The sequence below is a fragment of the Ixodes scapularis genome, unplaced genomic scaffold (genome assembly GCF_016920785.2).
Source record: "Ixodes scapularis isolate PalLabHiFi unplaced genomic scaffold, ASM1692078v2 PGA_scaffold1__304_contigs__length_218370807, whole genome shotgun sequence".
Taxonomy (NCBI): domain Eukaryota; kingdom Metazoa; phylum Arthropoda; class Arachnida; order Ixodida; family Ixodidae; genus Ixodes; species Ixodes scapularis.
In genome coordinates this window covers 146,105,178-146,122,408 of record NW_024609846.1, presented here as the reverse complement: position 1 = coordinate 146,122,408, position 17,231 = coordinate 146,105,178, and the positions used below count along the sequence as shown (strand labels likewise).

The 17,231-nt window shown below is 44.9% G+C and overlaps 1 protein-coding gene across 1 annotated transcript in view; it reads left to right on the top strand.

Moving 5' to 3' along the window:
- Positions 1-17,231, top strand: part of LOC8028114 (mucin-5AC) — a 101,344-nt gene that overhangs the window by 47,312 nt on the left and 36,801 nt on the right. The window contains exons 7-8 of the mRNA XM_042290368.1: positions 14,011-14,288; positions 16,451-16,601. Of these exons, the coding sequence (XP_042146302.1) occupies positions 14,011-14,288; positions 16,451-16,601 (429 nt within the window). The remainder of the gene's footprint in view (positions 1-14,010; positions 14,289-16,450; positions 16,602-17,231) is intronic.

Below are 17,231 nucleotides of genomic sequence, written 5' to 3'. Positions count from 1 at the left end.
GATCCCGGGTTCTGCAGCGCGAGCATTCGCTACACGTGCTCCGAGCTGGTGTGCGCCAACCCACTCAGCCGCGGATCCCCCCCCCCCCCCCCCCCCCCCCCCCCCCCCCCCCCATCTCTTATATTTCATTTCGCCTTACCTTGGGTCACAGCGAGGAAAGATCGGTGGCCGAGTGGGCTAGCGCATTCTAAAATCGCTGGATCCAGGGAAAGTAGCGCCATTGCCTTCCCTACCTGTTAGACGGACACAAACAGATACTGACATACAGACGAATCAAACCTCGCAAGGCGATTGGCTAATCTGTCTACGTAGCCGTGGAAATCGCCATCTCGGTCCATTCAAATCTTCAAAGCTTCCAGTGGGTCGTTCTAAACCAGTCGCGTCAAGATCACCCTGGAGCATCATCGTACTTAAAGCGTTCCTCACCAATATAAACGTCTTTAGCACTGTGTATACAACCAACTTATCAATCATGCCCATCTCCACGAATCTCTTACAATTTTATTGTTCTTCTTGGGTATTTAAAATATTAAACTTATTTTTCAGTGCCCCCAAGCACCGACACAGCATGTGGTGGTGGTACGAAGATGTACGCTTGTTTCGCTTGTCTGTGGATAGCAAACTTTCGGTATACAAGAAACGTATTCATAAAGCTACCCGTCCCCAGTGAATTTAGATCGGCTCACCAAGAACGGAGGGGTCAAGGAGAAACTGGTCATTTCACGGACCAACATATGGCGACCGTACGGAGAGCTTGGCGCTAGTTTCCCAGGATCCAGTGACTTTAGCGGACGCCATCTTGGAGGCCGTCGAACGAAAGCCCGCACTGCAGAACCCAGGATCCGGGGTTCAATCCCCACCCCTGCCTGCTTCGATCTTGATGGGCAGCGTACAGCCGTGCAGTCGTGTATCACTGCTGCGTGGTGCACGTTAAAGACCCCAGGTTAGCGGTTGTACCGCACTGGATAAATTTCTCATCTACATGGGTAACAATGTGTCCATGTCTGGCAGACTAAACGCCCGCTGTAAAAACAGATAATGACTATTTTTTTTTTTTTTTTTTTTTGGGGGGGGGGGGGGGGGCATGGCGGATGCTACGAGAGTTTTCTGATGCAGTTCGAGTGTCACATGACAAGGAGAAGCGCGGGGCGCCGAGTCACGTGGTACGCTTAAGCCGCATACACACTCCTAAGACACAATACGCAAGACAGCGTGCAGAGACTGCCTGAGCAGCGTTTCTTGCCTCTATGACGTTCCTGCGACCTTGGTGCTACAAAACTTGTCGGCAGCCGCGGCAGGTGGAGCTGGTGCTCTTTTCACGAGCACTGCTTAGCCTCGCTCGCGTACGACAATCATGATCTGCGAGCCTGTATCAACAGTTACAAAACCGTTGCAGTTTTTTTTTTTTTTTTTCATTTTAGCGGGCAGAGCAGGGCAGCAGGGAACAGTGCGAGCAGCAAGACGAACTGATCGGAATTTCAACACCAGGGCCACGCCCGGCTTTCAGCATTTTTTGGCTTCACACGACCGACGCGGCACCGCCACTTCTTTTTTTTTTTAATGCGTTAGCAACCAAACACTCGTTTTCACAAAAACCCGCCAGTGTCAGTCCGTGCGCTCTTTTGTCAGCGCCATTTATGACGTCGCGGGGAGAGTGGGGTGGTGAGGAGGCATCGTGTTTACCAATTCAATGCCTCAGCACGGCGGCGGGGAGAGAGGATGACGCGTGCTGACGTCAGCGCTTCGGACCAATACGAACGTCGAACAGCTGGCGCGAAACATGAGACACGAGCAGGCGCCGCGCCGCTTTGGAATGCGGCCCAGCTCAGTTGCCGCTCCGGCGATGGATGTAGTTCTTTCCACGAGTGATATGACTGACCGTATCTAAGAACGACGACGGAAGAAGGCCGAGACCACGCGTCGGCGACGTCAGGCCGAGACAGAGAAAGAGCGTAAGCGTCCTTTGGGTGCTGCCGCAGCGGCAAGGCGACGGAAGCTAGCAGCGGAAAGCGAGGAGGAAAGGCATTAATAAACGAGAGGAAAGCGGTGATAATCGAATGGCAAGGGGCCTAACCGAATGGAAAGAGGTGAGAAAGAACCAACGTTAACGCATTTCCATCGTACGAATCCCATTGATCGCCCAACAAATTTTTCCCAATACTTCTAGCCGTACCGGGGCCTCCGTGTGATGTACGAGCAGTGCGACTACGGCTTTCAAGGGGTGGATTGGCCATAGTACTCAGTTTTACCTTATCACGGAGCGCCCTCAACGCTATGAGCCATCGGAGCCACTCCACTGCTGTTTGACGTGACCTTCAGGAGAGGCGCGCGCATAGCGCAGTAAGGTGGCAACGTCGGCGGATTGGGTGGGATTCCTTGAAATATCCAGTGTCCCTGGATATTTCAAGGAATATCCAGGGACACTGCACTTTGAACAAAACGCCTCTTGAGGTAGAATCAGTTGCTGATCATTGAAAGGGAGGTTGACGTTCTTGATGTAATAGACTGCACCCAGACATCACGATGTCTTCATCACGGGTACATCAAGCATTCCGAGTGCGACTTCTCTCGACCTTCCATCCTGAACCGCGATCTTCTCGGTGTCCGTCTACAATAGTGAGGGCCGGCAAAGTGGACCTCGTCTGGAACTTCTTTGAAAATGAATTTAAAAAAATGTCCTCGCTAAGCGTGTGGGGCCCTTAAATATCGGGGATATGTCGACCATTCATAAAGTGGTACAAGTGTGGAATGCTGCCGCTCGTGTCTCGATGTAAAATACAAATATTTCTAGGGTGAGATGGGGTGGAGGGAGGTGATGCATAGATTCCTAAACTAATTTTGGTTTTCCTTTTTAGTAAAACCGATAATGTTTTTTTTTTTTTTTTAAATATGTACTGAATACCCAGCTCTACCCTTAAAACAAACAATTTCTTAAAACGAGTCCATATTGTTACCAAAAACGCTCGAAATAAAATGTTGTCGAGCGCAAGCTCACGCCAGCTCCCATTTTATCTTGACCTTTGGTTATTAAGAGAGGGATTAAAAGCGTGAAAATGAGGTCTGATATTATGTCAAGACAAATTAATCAATCCAGCCTACACAAACACCTATCGTACACGTCCCAATATTCACGAGCACAAATCATAAGCACCCCCAATATGTTCAGCATAACTTCCCAGACATATCGCGGTTTCGGCATCAATTCACAAGTGTTTGTTTCTAAACAAGGTTCACCACCCATTGTCGGTGAACCTTTGATTCATTTTAGACTTTTAACTTTCGCTTCTCGTATTTTTTTTTTTTTTTTCTAAATTCTTGCTCTCGGACAGATAATGTTTTGTAAGTACTAGTTTCTAAATAAACATCGTTTTTTTTCTTCTTATCGTAGCGCGCTGTGGAAGAGCAAATAAATGCGCTACTGGACGTCTACTGGCGTACGAGATTTTGTGACGTCCTTGTGCTATCAATTCCCGCCAAACCCTGTGAGTAGAGAACAACGTGCATAGCCGACAGAAACACCTGCAACTCCGCCGTAGCAAATGACACACAGAAACGAAAAAACAAATTCGAGTGATTTGAAGATATCAGTAGAATTTCCTGCCGTCCCCAACAAAATATGATTATTTTACAATGTATACACAACACTCGACGGCTATAAATACGAGAGTCCAGATATTATTTGTGCAGACATAGGAACAGAGAACGCCATACACCACCAAACGCACTGATCTCTATGACAATTGCTGGATCGCGCTTCCCCGCTTGGTCGCTGCAGCGCGAGTGAAGACACCGGACGGCCATCTTGCTCATAGGCAAATTTCGGTTTTGCTGGCTTTGCAGAGGCTGGCGGCAGCGCGTTGAAGACATGTTTTCTACTCGTTCGTCATCATTCGCCGAAGACGTTTTTCTAGGACCCTGTGTAACTGTTGAGACTCGCCGTTGAGAGCACGCGGAAACTTTTACGAAACCGCAGTGTCGCAGGAAAAAGGCACAACTCGTCGAAAGCAAGTTTCACAGGTCTCGCGGCGTCATCAAAGCTTCCTTGGCACACAGTACTGCGTCTCTGTACCTTCGCACGCTTGGATGCCGATAAAGATTCGGCGCCATGTGGATGTGTTTTGCGAGTACAAGTGCGTGAAGCCGTATGTGCCTCTAAAGCAGCGTTTTACTTTACTCTGACGACTGTTTTTGTAACTTGCGGCTCTCGCAGTCCAGAAACGAGCTTAATCCAGCGTCCAGTGGCGACGCAAGTGGGGGGGCAGGTACGTTTTTTTTAAGTCGGTAAACAGCTTACAGAATATCGCACACAGCTCCTCATCACATGATCAGTGCTGTGGCTCATTATAAACAATTGCACGTGAAATCAAGTTTGAGCGTGGCTCGCATAATTGTGTTTGGTTAACCAATTGCACACGACCATATGGGGCGCGCCTCAAAGATTTTCAATCTCGCCGTCCTGTACTTTTGCCTTCGAAAACCTTCCTTGCTCCACAACGTTGCTCTATTTGTGCTGTCATGTGATCCATTAGAGTAGATTTGGAACATAGCCATGGTTAATAGTGCATAAGAACAAGCTTACAGATTGTTTTCTTCCCTTTATTGATAACCAATCGCCGGAACAGCTGGGCGATCCAGAACTCCGCGGCCGATATATGATGCAAAGACATCTACGCGCGACACACCTCCAAAACGTTGCCGCGGCGCCGATTCTTGTTCGGTATCGAAGCGTGTGAAGGCACAGAGACGGCAGCATTTTGGCGTGCGAAGGAAGCTTCGATCATGCCGCGAGACCGGCGAAACTTGTTTTCTACAAATTCTGCCTTTTTCCAGCGGCACTGCGCTTTCGTAAAAGTTTCCATGTGTTCTCAACGGCAAGTCTTAACGCTTAAACAGGGTCTTAAAAAATGTCTTCGGCGAATGACGACGAACGAGTAGAAAACGAGCCTTCAGCACGCTCCCGCCAGCCTCTGCTACGCTAGCAAAATTGCGATTCGTCTACGAGCAAGATGGCCGTCTAGTGGCTTCATTCGCGGAAGCGGGAAGTGCGATCCAGCAACTGTCATAGAGATCAGTGAGCAAACGCAAGCAAACGAATAACTAAACTGGTCAGCGCCCCAGATATCAATATCAAGCTGAAGCCGTGACATATTATACCATTATGTTATCGCAGATAAAAATTTGCACCCAAGAAACTTAAACATGCAGTAACTTTCGCCTATCGCATTTAGAAAAGGGAGAATCCACTCACCCAAGATGCCCTAATTTGCGTGCACCGATAGTCCAAGTCGACAACGACTACATTTCAGCCGCGGAAAGCAAGTTCCAGACGAAGCAGCTTCCCCGAGGCGGCCCATGCATTCAGATGCTCCGGACGTCTTTGTTTGTTAGAGCCGCCTTGCCGAACCTCTGGAGCGCACAGTACGAAAGAAGACCGCACAAAAAGAACAGAGTAAGCCTGGATACCGCCATGTCCGCGCTAGCATGCCGAAGCTAATGGTTCCAGCGGTCAACCCGTCAAAATTTTAACATCGCCTCCGTCGAAGATGGTCGAGGAAGCCGAGATCACGTGTGTGCTCACGTGAGCATAGTTTCGGAATTTGTTGAACTCACCTTCTTCTTATGCGCCTTCTCCCCCTTTTCATTTGGTTTATTTTTTCTTTCTTTTGCTCCGAAGAAAATAGTCTCGCGTAAAGATTACAGTGCAGGGCTGTGTAGATTATCGCGGTTTTTATGGAGGTTACATGTCGCTTGCCATTCAAATAACCTTTAGATCGGCTTTCTGGCTTCCAATTTCGGGCCTTGTAACCATTAGCCTTGTCGAAAATATTGTAAACATCAAAACGACTGCCGTTGTAACCTTTATATTATAGGTTCAGCGGTTTAGAAGTCACATTACAAGTTACCGAGATTAAAATATTCTCACGCGCTCCAAGGAACGGCAGTGTTGTGCTTCACAAAGAGCTGGTGGGATTGCCCTCTCTCTTTTGCTCTCTCTCCTTTTGATGTTCCAATTTGACGATGGGTTATGTGCCTTACCCCGTTGGCGACCTCCGGGTTTACATTCGGTCTGTACACAATTCTAAAAGGTTCAACTAACGAACCTTATTGCGCTCGCTGGGTGAGGGACATTCTCAGCTGTAGAGTTCGAATGACGTGTTTAGCGATAAACGCTGCTATTCTGTCATAGTGTTTAGTTGTTTTTCGCGTTGTCCATACTTTGTCACTACAGACGAATACAGAGATTAGAATTAAAACGAGGTTGTTTAAGCGGTGTTGTACACGCTTCCCTTCAAAAGCAACGAAACACCGTAACTCGTTACTCGGCCTTAAAAGTAACCAAGTACGTTACTCGTTCTTTTTTCTAAAAAACGTTACTATATACGTTGCACGTTACCAGTAAACGTAACTAGGTAGATGTAACTCGTTACTAATGATGCGTTAGGTACATGTCTGGAAACAGGGCTGGGCACTATTGCGTTACAAATGTATCGCTATCATAGACGCACTTGGGAGCATCTGTATCTCTGTATCGAGATGCATTTGAAAAATATATTTGTATCTCGGTAGTGGAATACATTTACGATGTATCGATTGCGTTGTAGTACTCGGCCGGATTTTGGTATCTCATTCTCGTTATATTTGCTATAGAAAATTAACTGACGAGCTTCTTCGATACATTAAAAACCAGCCGGTTCACCTTGCAGGTGAACCCGCTGCATCACCCAAATCTACACATCTGCAGGAGGGAAGCTTAGATATGAAAAAAAAAACAAAAGTATAAGTGGTGGCAAGAAAAGTTACTTATAAAAAGAGCAGAAAAAATTCCTCCAACAACGCCCTCCAATCTTTCGATTTTGGCGTACCAAGTTCTGGAAAGGAAGTTAGTGGAGAGAAAGTAACCACCAATCATGGAGGGTAAAGGGCTTATAAGGGCTTCTTTTCCTTTTATGTTCCCAGAACTTCCATAACCCTTAAGGTGCCGTAGTGCAGAGAGGTTCGGCTCTGTTGTTCAATCTCTCAACCCGACCGACTCAGAAGCACTTGACGACAGTCTGAGACGCACCTTCTGCAAACCAGGGTTTGCATTACAGACCATTCAAAATCACAATGCTGGATGCTCTTGGCGTTGCTGTTCTTCCATGTCACGCTATTCCATTCTACATGGTGGTTTTCCCCTGTCATTAATTGTAGTTCTTTCTTCCTGCTCTAACAGTGGATCGTTCGATCGTTCGAGCTTTCTTGATTTCCCACGCGTTCGTTTACAGGCTATCTCAGGCACCCGATCAACGCGATATTAGTTAATGATTATTTTGAGTACATCGCTTCATAATTCGGCGTGGAACACACTGGGATCCAGTTCTGTGTACAATTAGCGATGTGTGCCACACTCTGACGGGTGATTGCTTCCGCCTTCCACCCTTTCGCCTTCCACCCTGTTATATATATTTTTTTCTCTTGACGGTACCGCAGCGAAGGTACCCCGGACACAAGGAACGCGTAAAGAGCGGTCGCGTCACGCCCCGAATCGCTTTCGCCCGTTCCGGGTTTCTTTCAAACCTTGCATCGGCCCCCAGCAGGAAATATTTTTCGGCGTTGGTTTACAAGCAGGAGTCCGTCGTTTGCTCTCTTCTTTTCTTTATCCGTTTTCATGTAAGCAGAGTTCACGGAAAAAGCCAAGGTGGAGGGGGGGGGGGGGGGGGGGGGGAAGGAGACGTATATTTGAACTGAAATTAAGGATTTCTTTAGTGAACTAATTGGTACGGAACCTTACAGTAATGACCAAATATTACACATTATGTGTAATCTGTATCGCGTCAAATTCTAATTCAAGTTGGTTTCTTTCAAATATGTTAACGAGGAATGTACCATATAATGCGAGAAAACCAATAACCTCAATGCCCGGAATACAATATCATAAATATAGTAGAAAAAACACTAAACACCTCCGAAAAACAAATATACAAATATTAACGAGGCGCACTAGATCACTGGTGGGTGATAGCACCAACCAATACCAAACATGCTACAAACTATAACAAATATAAAGCACGGGATTGATGGTTTTGTCGGAATGCTTTAATACATGCTGTAATATAACAAAATCTATTTTGCTCGAAGGTGGTCTGGTTAGTGCACGTATTTGCTCATCTGAAAGCCTGCTCTCGGCTAGCACATCAAAACTTTTCATTAACATATAAACCTCATATCATCGCAGCCGATGCCACGAATCGATGGGGTTCCACTCCGTTGCACTTTAAATACGACCGCAGCCTAAGGTATGATGTACAGTGGAGGTAAACTCGGGAACTGTTTTTGGAAATGCAGTTAAAGGAATGGGCGCGCGTTCCCTCTCCCTTTTTGAGCGCGGATTAAAGCTTAGCCGTCCGCTGTACTCTTCTCCTCAGAAATGCCAAGAACATCTGTACCCAAGTGTAAACAAGCATGGCCCAAAGTGCATCGTCGCTCCGTTCGCTATAATATGGGGTTTGCTGTCAACGGCTTCACCAATCAAGTACAGGAAAAGAAAAAAAGCGCAAGATCGCCGCGCATTTAACTGTGCGTGATTGGTTTTGTAGGTGATAGCGAGCGCAGAAAGACAATGCGGAGCGCCAGTTCGTCTGCTTCTTGCACAGGGATTGTGATGTCAGAACGCCGCGCTCTTTTTAGCTAATTGAAAGACAATAGTGGGTAGACCTCGAGGCATCTAGCATTGAGATCTACTCACTATCTTACGGTCTCAGCCAACCGGAGCTCCGCGTCGTTCTGACGTCGCCCCAACTCTCGCGCAAGAAGCCGACAACCTTCTCTCCGCATACTTTTGGCGCTGTCTGATTGTCTTAAAATGAAACGGAGTATAGTAAAGCAGCGCCGAAAACAGAACGTGATGGTATCCCTCGTCCTTCTGTGCGTGTGTCACCCCGGTTAAACGAATCAGGCACACTACATGCGTCGCCTTTTGAATTGGCGCATTTAAGTTTCTCCGTGTACTCTGAGTCTGCTTTGACTTCGAGAGAGACAAAGTTGTGGGTTTCCCCTTTTTTACGGGGTACCACGTACAGAAACACAGTATGTCTGTGTGCCCGTAGAATGCCGTGTTCATTGACGGACACGCCAGGAGCTTTTGCCCGTCAGCTAACGACGAAGAGAAACTAAAAGGATGAGCCGCTGCCTTTTTCCTAAACAGATTCTCATGGAGGGGCCCATGCTACCGTACTAGGCAGATTCTGGGAAGGAGAAAGATGCAAAAAGGAAGTAGAGGATCCGAAGACCTCCCCGGGGGAGGTTCCGCCGGTCACTGTTTTGGGGCCGGCTTATCTGGCCCGCGGGAAAGGGACGCGCACGGGGTTGGTAGTGTGGCTTAGCCCGGAGATGGGTCGCCTTCACGATCGTTCCGAGGGGTGTGCCGGTGGCACGCGTTCGCCGAAAAATGCGACGGAGACACCACCCTCCTCGCCGGTCCTTTATAAAAGTTAGTTTTGGGGACATTTTAAGTGCCCGTCTGGCAGGAGTAGAACTGTCGAGAAAGCGGAGCCTGTTGGTTGTATTACAAAAATCAACGATAAGCAACACGAAGGTCAGAGGCAGGACTAGGTATCTTTTCATATATTCGTGTTGTTTTTTTACATAACATTATTCGAAGAGAGCCTTCCACAATGACATCCCGAAGTGTAATAACTGGCCAATGGGGTTGAATGAATGCCTATGCAGAGTTTTACGCTCGAACGAATCGGAGGGGGTTGATAAAGGTTTGGTCTCGGGAACTTGTATTAATAACAGCTGACCGACTTTGCTTACGCGGTTCATTCTGAATATATATATCTGTCCTATAGCCAATTTGGGATTCGTTACACACCTCAGTTTCGCGGGAAGATGCAAGTGATGACAACGGTCTGAAGAAATTGTGCTTTCTCCGCCGGAGCTCCGGACGATGCCTTTCGTCTTCTTTCATTTGACCGCACACGGGTTCTTCGACGCAGTAGCAAGTATAATAAGGTCTTTTTTTTTTTTTTTTACTTTTTGGCTAATATGAAACGAACGAAATGAGGAATAAAAAGCTGCTGTTGTAGGTTGACAAGAACGTGAGTGTTTATTGGGTGTTATATTTTTATCTTTTGAAGATACCACGAGCATGACTTCTTAATCATCACCATACCAAACCGGTGTTGTAGCCTGGTTCCTTGGCTTTTGAAACTACCAGCGGAAAACCTGTCTCTGTGGATTACGATGAAAGTTGAGCTAGTCATCAGGCGCGAAAACTCTGCTTAAAAAGTGTTGTAAACTGCGACACTGATCACTCGGGTGTCATTCCAGGCCAAAGGAGACGCGACAATTTTTAATGTCTGGGATATGTTCGAAAAATTAATTTAAATAGAAAAGCTTCTGAACTCCAAGAAAAGTATTTTTCTAAAAAACTTAATCTTATTTTTGTTGATATCATGCTCTGAACTTCTGAAATTTGCATAAAATACACGTAGTTAAAAAAATTATAAACAACGGTCACGTACAACAGAAATTAAGGTGCGCGCCTAATTACTCATTAATATGCCCTAGCTTACATCAACATACATATTTTTTTAGATTTCTTCATTTTTTAGTCAACTTGTATTTGGGTGTTAGGCACAATACTTTTTTCTTCCGTTCTCTTAAGACTTTTATTTGAATTGCTTGTATTAAATTTTCGAAGCCTCTTTTTGTTGCGTTTTACATAACTTACAAAATCTCTAGTTTATGCAGAAAAGGCCATATTGAGAGCCATAGAATGCAATGTGTGCAGCGGTGCCCGCAACTTTTGGAGTAGACAAAGGTTCCATTTACCTCATCTGTTCAACATATAAAAAAAAAAAAAAAAATCGAAAGATTATTTTTCTTGTTGGCAATTTTTTTTTTTTTTTTTTTTAAAGAATGGTTTTTTTTTTATATAATGCGTCCAAGCGCTAGCCTGGTAGGCGAGGCACGCCGACGTTCATCAGCGAGGCGTCAACGACGCGAAACGCCGCCGCAAAATCTTCCACACCCTCCCGAAAACACGTTTTAGTCAGTTGAAGTGGACGTTATCTTGACTTCCATGCATAGGAATCCTCTTTGCGTTACGTATTGATTGATACTGGCGTCTTAATTTTAGTCTACTTCTATCCAGCTAACTGCCGACGAACAAAGGCTTGCATCGTCTGCTTCCTGAGCCTTGGGAATGCGTAGTGCCCGACGGCCTCGTCTGACGTATGTAAAGATTTAAAAATAATTTGGACCGGATTGCTCTTCACCGATGCTAACTGATAACAGTGACGTCGCTTCCCCATTGAACTTAAATGTATTTTGAAAGAACTAAGATCTATCGAAGTTCGTTGGCGCATCCACCAACGACGCGCTGCCGAGATAGTGTCCGCGTCATGGGAATGACTACGTCACTCTTCTAAGCGTCATTGTGGAAGGCGTGTGGTAATATTTATGCGCACAATATTGAAATCAGAAGTAGAAACGCGAAAACTGATCGATGAATATTAGAGAAACCATTGCCTTTTCGCAAATTCTGTCCATTGGTCACGCCTCTTATAGTAGTTGGCGTCAATACCGGAATTGCCACATGAGCCACAAAACCATTAATTAAGAATTTAATAAATGATTTCTTTAATAAACCCACCTACCGTAACGGTTATTGCCTCATCTAACGTCCGCCAATTAAGCCTGACACTCAGGTGACGAATACGGCACCCGTGTAACTTCCTCACTATTATCAAACACACTTCCTCCAATAATACTAGTGAGTTCAAAATTTGAGATGTTCTGATGGCCCCCAGTGTATTCCGGAGTCTAAAATACTGCATATCAACGGAACCTAAGGGGTGTGAGGCGTCCGCCGCAAAGAAAGAAATGATTTTTCCATAATTACATTACTTTTGGTAGCATTACATATTCTTTAAAAATACATTTAAGTTCAATAGAAAAGCGACATCATCGTTATAATTTCTAACCGGTGGAAATCTATCCGATCTGAATTGTTTTTATATCTGGAAGCACGACAAACGAAAACGACGCGCAGTGCGGATTCCCAAACTCGGGAAGACAGACGGTGCAGGCTTGCGTTCGTCGGCAGTTACCTGGGCAGAAGTAGAGTAAAATTAGGACGCCAGTATCATTATTTAACGTAAAGAGAATACGGATGCATGGAACTGAAGATAACGTTCACTTCAACTGGATCAACCGAGTTTTCAGGAGAGCGTCGAAGACCTTGCGCCCGCGCCTCACACCGTTGACGCCTCGCTTGGAATGCACGCCGGCATGTTTAAAAAATAATTTCTCACCTACAACACAAAATGCTTTTCTAATTTTTTTATATGTTGCACAGACGATGCGAATTGAACTTTTGTCTATTTCGAAAGTTCCGTGCACCGCTGCCAACATTGCTTTCTATGGTTCTCAATACGGCTGTTCCTGCATAAACTGGAGATTTCGTTTTTTAATTGAAACGCAACAAAACGAGGCTTGAAAATTAATTACAACCAATAAAATGTTCAGTATTAAAAGAAAGATGAAAAAAGTGTTGTGGCTAACACCCAAATCCAATTGGGCTAAAAAAATCAAGCGACCTCATAAAGTATCTGCTTTTTCGAGCTCCTATTTCGACCCAAAATGGCAACTTTCATGTATGTATTGTAATGTAAGATAAGGCATATTATTAAGTAATTAGGCGTCCACCTAAATTTGTGTAGAACGCAAACGTTTTTTTACAATTTTTTCCTTTTAACTACATGGGTTTTATGCAAATTCCCGGAATTGAGCGCATGATATCATCAAAAATAAAATTCATTTTTTTCCCAAAATGATTTTTTTCTAAAGTTCAGAGGCTTTTTTATTCAGAAACTTTTTTCGTGGATATTCCAGACATGAAAAAATTGCAGCGTCTCCTTTTGCAAGCAATGATTCGTAATAATTTATTCTCCTAAGACCCGAATTATTTCCGGATCATAGGCACTTTTCACACAGCCATTTGGAAGGCTTTATTTGTTATTACAAAATGTTCGTCGACTACACCTAAGCTGAATTAGTCGCTTGACATTTTAATTTCGAGAAGCTTTAGGGTTGATCTTGTTTTAATTGGTTTACATACCTTACCCGATGTAACGTCAGCGCCTCCAAGAAACGTAAGGGGATTGCTCTAAGAAAATCTCTCTATGCACTCGTGCGCGTCGAGGTCAGCAAAAACCCTTTGTTTGTTTGTTTTTTTTTGTTTTTTTTTCTTGTTTTTTTTTGGGGGGGGGGGGGTTTCCTGCGTTATGAAGGGTAAATATAAACGTGTACTCGTTTGAACGACTGTCATTTCCTGTCTCTTCACAGTTTGGCGATTTCAAAACTCCCTGGACATCTGTATTCGGCCTGTTTTATTTTTGCATCATCTTTTTTCATTGCGTATCTAGCGACCTGACCCGGCACTGCCCACTCCAACCTCGATGTTCTTCTCAAAACTCCCCCACGCCCCAATTCAGACTTGACCGTCGTCCGTCTGATCAGACCGGTTGGAGATTAGCCGTCATATCGTTTAATTCAAAATGCATCTAGGACGTGCGACCCAGAGGCGCCGGTAAACGAATCATGAAGACGAGCAGGCTCAGATGATCTCGCACCTGTAGCTTCCTCGGAGGTTCTCTTCATCCGGATTCTGCCTTCAATTCCCAAAGCCATCGCATACGATGCCAACGCCGTAAAAACCGGAAAGCCTACTTTAACCGGAGACCAACTGTATCTTGGAAATGTATCTTCGACGAGTGGCTATTTCCGAGCAAGGAGACTCGGCCAGCCGGAAAAACAGAAAGAAAATAATAAACTAGGACCCGTAGAAAACATCGCGACCGACTTCCTCAGATAAGCGAATCTGGGCGGCTCGCTTCTCCGTGTAACTTCCCTTCATCTCGCGCAGCCTCGCGCCGTCACACGCAGTCCGAACGTTGGTCACGAGGGCCGAACGAGTTCGGCGCCCCAAGTTTAATCCGCAGCGTTTGTTCTGGTTCGACGCAGCACCGGACCGGCGCCGTTCGTCGGACGAGTTCTGCGTGGTGTCTTCGGACGGCACGTCCCCGGCCGCCAGCAGCTCGACAGAGGACGAGAAGCCGAGCTTCCTGAACGTCCAGCTGCGGCACGTGGAGCGGGCGCCTCCTCTAAACGTGGTCTTCCAGACGTCGGGCTCCAGGGCCGAGGCGCCGCCGGCGTCGCCTAGTCTCACCTGGAAGAGTCACCGGGAAGTGGCTGAGCCCAGGACGTTGCCGCCGCCCAGGAGTCAGACCGCCAGAGGCAGGGTATGACATCGCAGGATCCTCCGAGAGAGTTTTGACCTTCCTAGAGTGCGGAGTGACTATTTTCTGTTGAAATATCAGACGTTACGCATGTCTCCACAGCTGAATGACTCGTTTTTCTTTTCTTTTTGCCAGGGGGATAGGTGCAGAAAAGGTATATATTGCCGCATTACGCTTACTTTTGTGTATCAGATGACGGGTATAAGACCGCTTTATTATTCCCGGTGGGAATTGCCACGGTTGCATCAATATCCGTGTTTCGCTAGAAGCGCGCTGGCACCGAGATATATCCTTAGGTGGTCCTCTTTGTTGTGACTTTCGTATACGGTGTCCTTGAGATCTGTACGAAGACTGCGTCATAAATGTTTATGTAGGGTGGAGTCTGTCTGCTCGACATACTTCGTGTAATATCTTTGAAAGCGAGTGCTACCGTGCAGTTTTTAACATATACCCAAACCGTGATTTCGGACTATGCATCCTGTATATGATATGCTGTCAGAGTGAAAATTCGTAACAGCTGTTATAGAGCGCAGCTCTTAGGCGCCTGTTTTCGGGTTTCGCCGGGTCGGCGTTGGCGTAACCGCACTAAATATAGCGGGAAAATTGACGTCACGTGACCTCAACACCAGTTCAGTTTCCCGCTAAATTTAGCGGGGAATAGAATTGATGATGAGGTCACGTGACGTCAAGTTACCCGCTAAATCTAGCGGAGAAACTGAATTTGTTCATAGCTAACGTGCCACCAAGTCATGTGGCGTCATTTTCCGCGCTAAATTAAGCGGGGAAACTGACTTGGTGTTGAGGTCACCTGGCGTGAAATTTTGAGCTAAATTTTCCGGGGAAGCTGTGGGAGGACGGGAGGGTATGCAGGAGGAGGAAGGGAGGGTACGGATTAGAGGGTATGCCCCTCCTCCTCCTCCGTACCCTCCCTTCCTCCTCCTCAAGAGCTGCGCTATAATTCCGTATTACAGGCATTTGTAAACGTTTTTCATTAATACTATAAAAGAGAGGGGTGGAAGGGGGCGGGGTCAAGGAAAAACTATTTAAATTTTATCTTAAAGACAGGCTTATGCAATTTCGTAGAAATAATGCATAGAGAACATATGTAAATACATTTGTAGCATTGAGATTTTAAGTTATTTCCTTCCATATGAGATGTCCGTAACATAGCATTTAAGTATTTGAGCCTGCAATGTCATACCTACAATCTTATTTCACAAATAAATCCGCCAGATCCTCTGCTTTTTTACGGAGGAAGACATATTACTTCACACTGGTGATACCTTAGGTAATATATAGGGTTTAGCTTAGAATTAAAAAGTTTTTGTAGAACGAAACTGGGAATTTTGAAATATATGTTTATTTCTTTGTCACGGTACATCAGACAAACCATGCAAACTTTTGTGGGTAGCTTCTCTATGTTTTCTAAAATATATCGTCTGTAGCTGTAGTGTGGTACAATTACCGTAAAACACGGATTCGTCTAGATACTGATTTATGAAATTTGTTTCCACGTATATTTTTCCCGCATTCAGGTAAAGCACCAATCAGGTGTCTGAAAACACAGTTTACAATTAAAACTTCTTTCATGAAAAGGTGCCAGAACACTGCCTAATAAGGCTTCTCGAATAAAAAGGTATACGTCTGATCACAGGGTGGCGTGAACAAAAAAATTGTAAATCGACATGTAAAAAAAAAAAATTAAACGGAAATTTTAATTTTTAGTTAAAATGATGATTTGATTTGCCCAGGTTGACTGGCGCTTTTTATTCTTGCGTTTGTTAAAACTTTTCTGCACTTTAGAATATTAAGTTAAATATATGCTTTAGTAGAACTGATCATTTCGATTGATAACTATTGATAGAACATAACAAGTAACTTACCTGTCTTAGAACATTTGGCGTTGTTTCGTGTCTTATGAACTGCGGAGTGAACTTGCCGCTGTACTAAATTTTAGACCTTATTAAGTTACATTCGGGACACTGTGTGAAATTTTATGACATACATCTCGCAGGTATTCTTCAAACCAAAGCATTAATCCAATACAGCTACCTACAAACTTTTTCGGTCACACAATTATATAGCCCAAAATGCTTCTCCTCTAATCTGGAGTTTCACCTGTGCCTTGCCTTCGGAATTTAATAGTTTAATATTATTCTTTGCAGAGTGTATCGGAGACAATAGGACCAGCTGAGTTCCTGCTGCCGAAACCCGTGGAACTTATTGAATCCACTCCTTCCAAAACTACCGACCGTTCTGCAGATATCAAACGGCGAGTTGTCAAGAACGAAAGCTTCTCAGAAGTGCAGAGAAAAGGTAATTAATCCTCTAATTTTAGAACTTAGCAAAGCCATCAAGCATTTTTTATCATTGTGAAGATGCTGCTTATGGCAGTTTTCCAATAACTTATGCAGTTAATAGCGTATGTTTATTTTCTCGCCTTTTTAAGTGAAGAGCCGAAGGTAAACTGACAGGTATCGTGAAATATTTTGTTTGCTGCAAGATTGATGGTCACGTGGGCCATTCTTGTGGCACTGTTGTAATTCCCTATTATTACGTCGTAATTTCTTTAATCTGTAAATCAATTATTCATTTAATCTATTTTATTTATTCGCATGTCTCAAAACAAAATATAAATCTCTCCATATGCCTATCTGGCTTGTGCACAGGGCCGCAAAAGAGCTTAGTCAGATTTGAACAATTTTAATTATACACCTTCGTATTTACGTATTGTGTTATAGACTCTTTTCAATCAAAATGAAAGAAATAACAAAACACAGGCTGTTCTTGTAACATAACCACTGGCCTCCTCGAGTGCCACTGTGGCAGGATAGGGGGGTGGACCATAAGGTAGGTCGTGATTAGCATAATTACGTGCATCTGTATAGAGTTTTATTCCCACAGTGAGTGACCATCTCTGTGATGCCGTGGTTTAATTTTGCATTC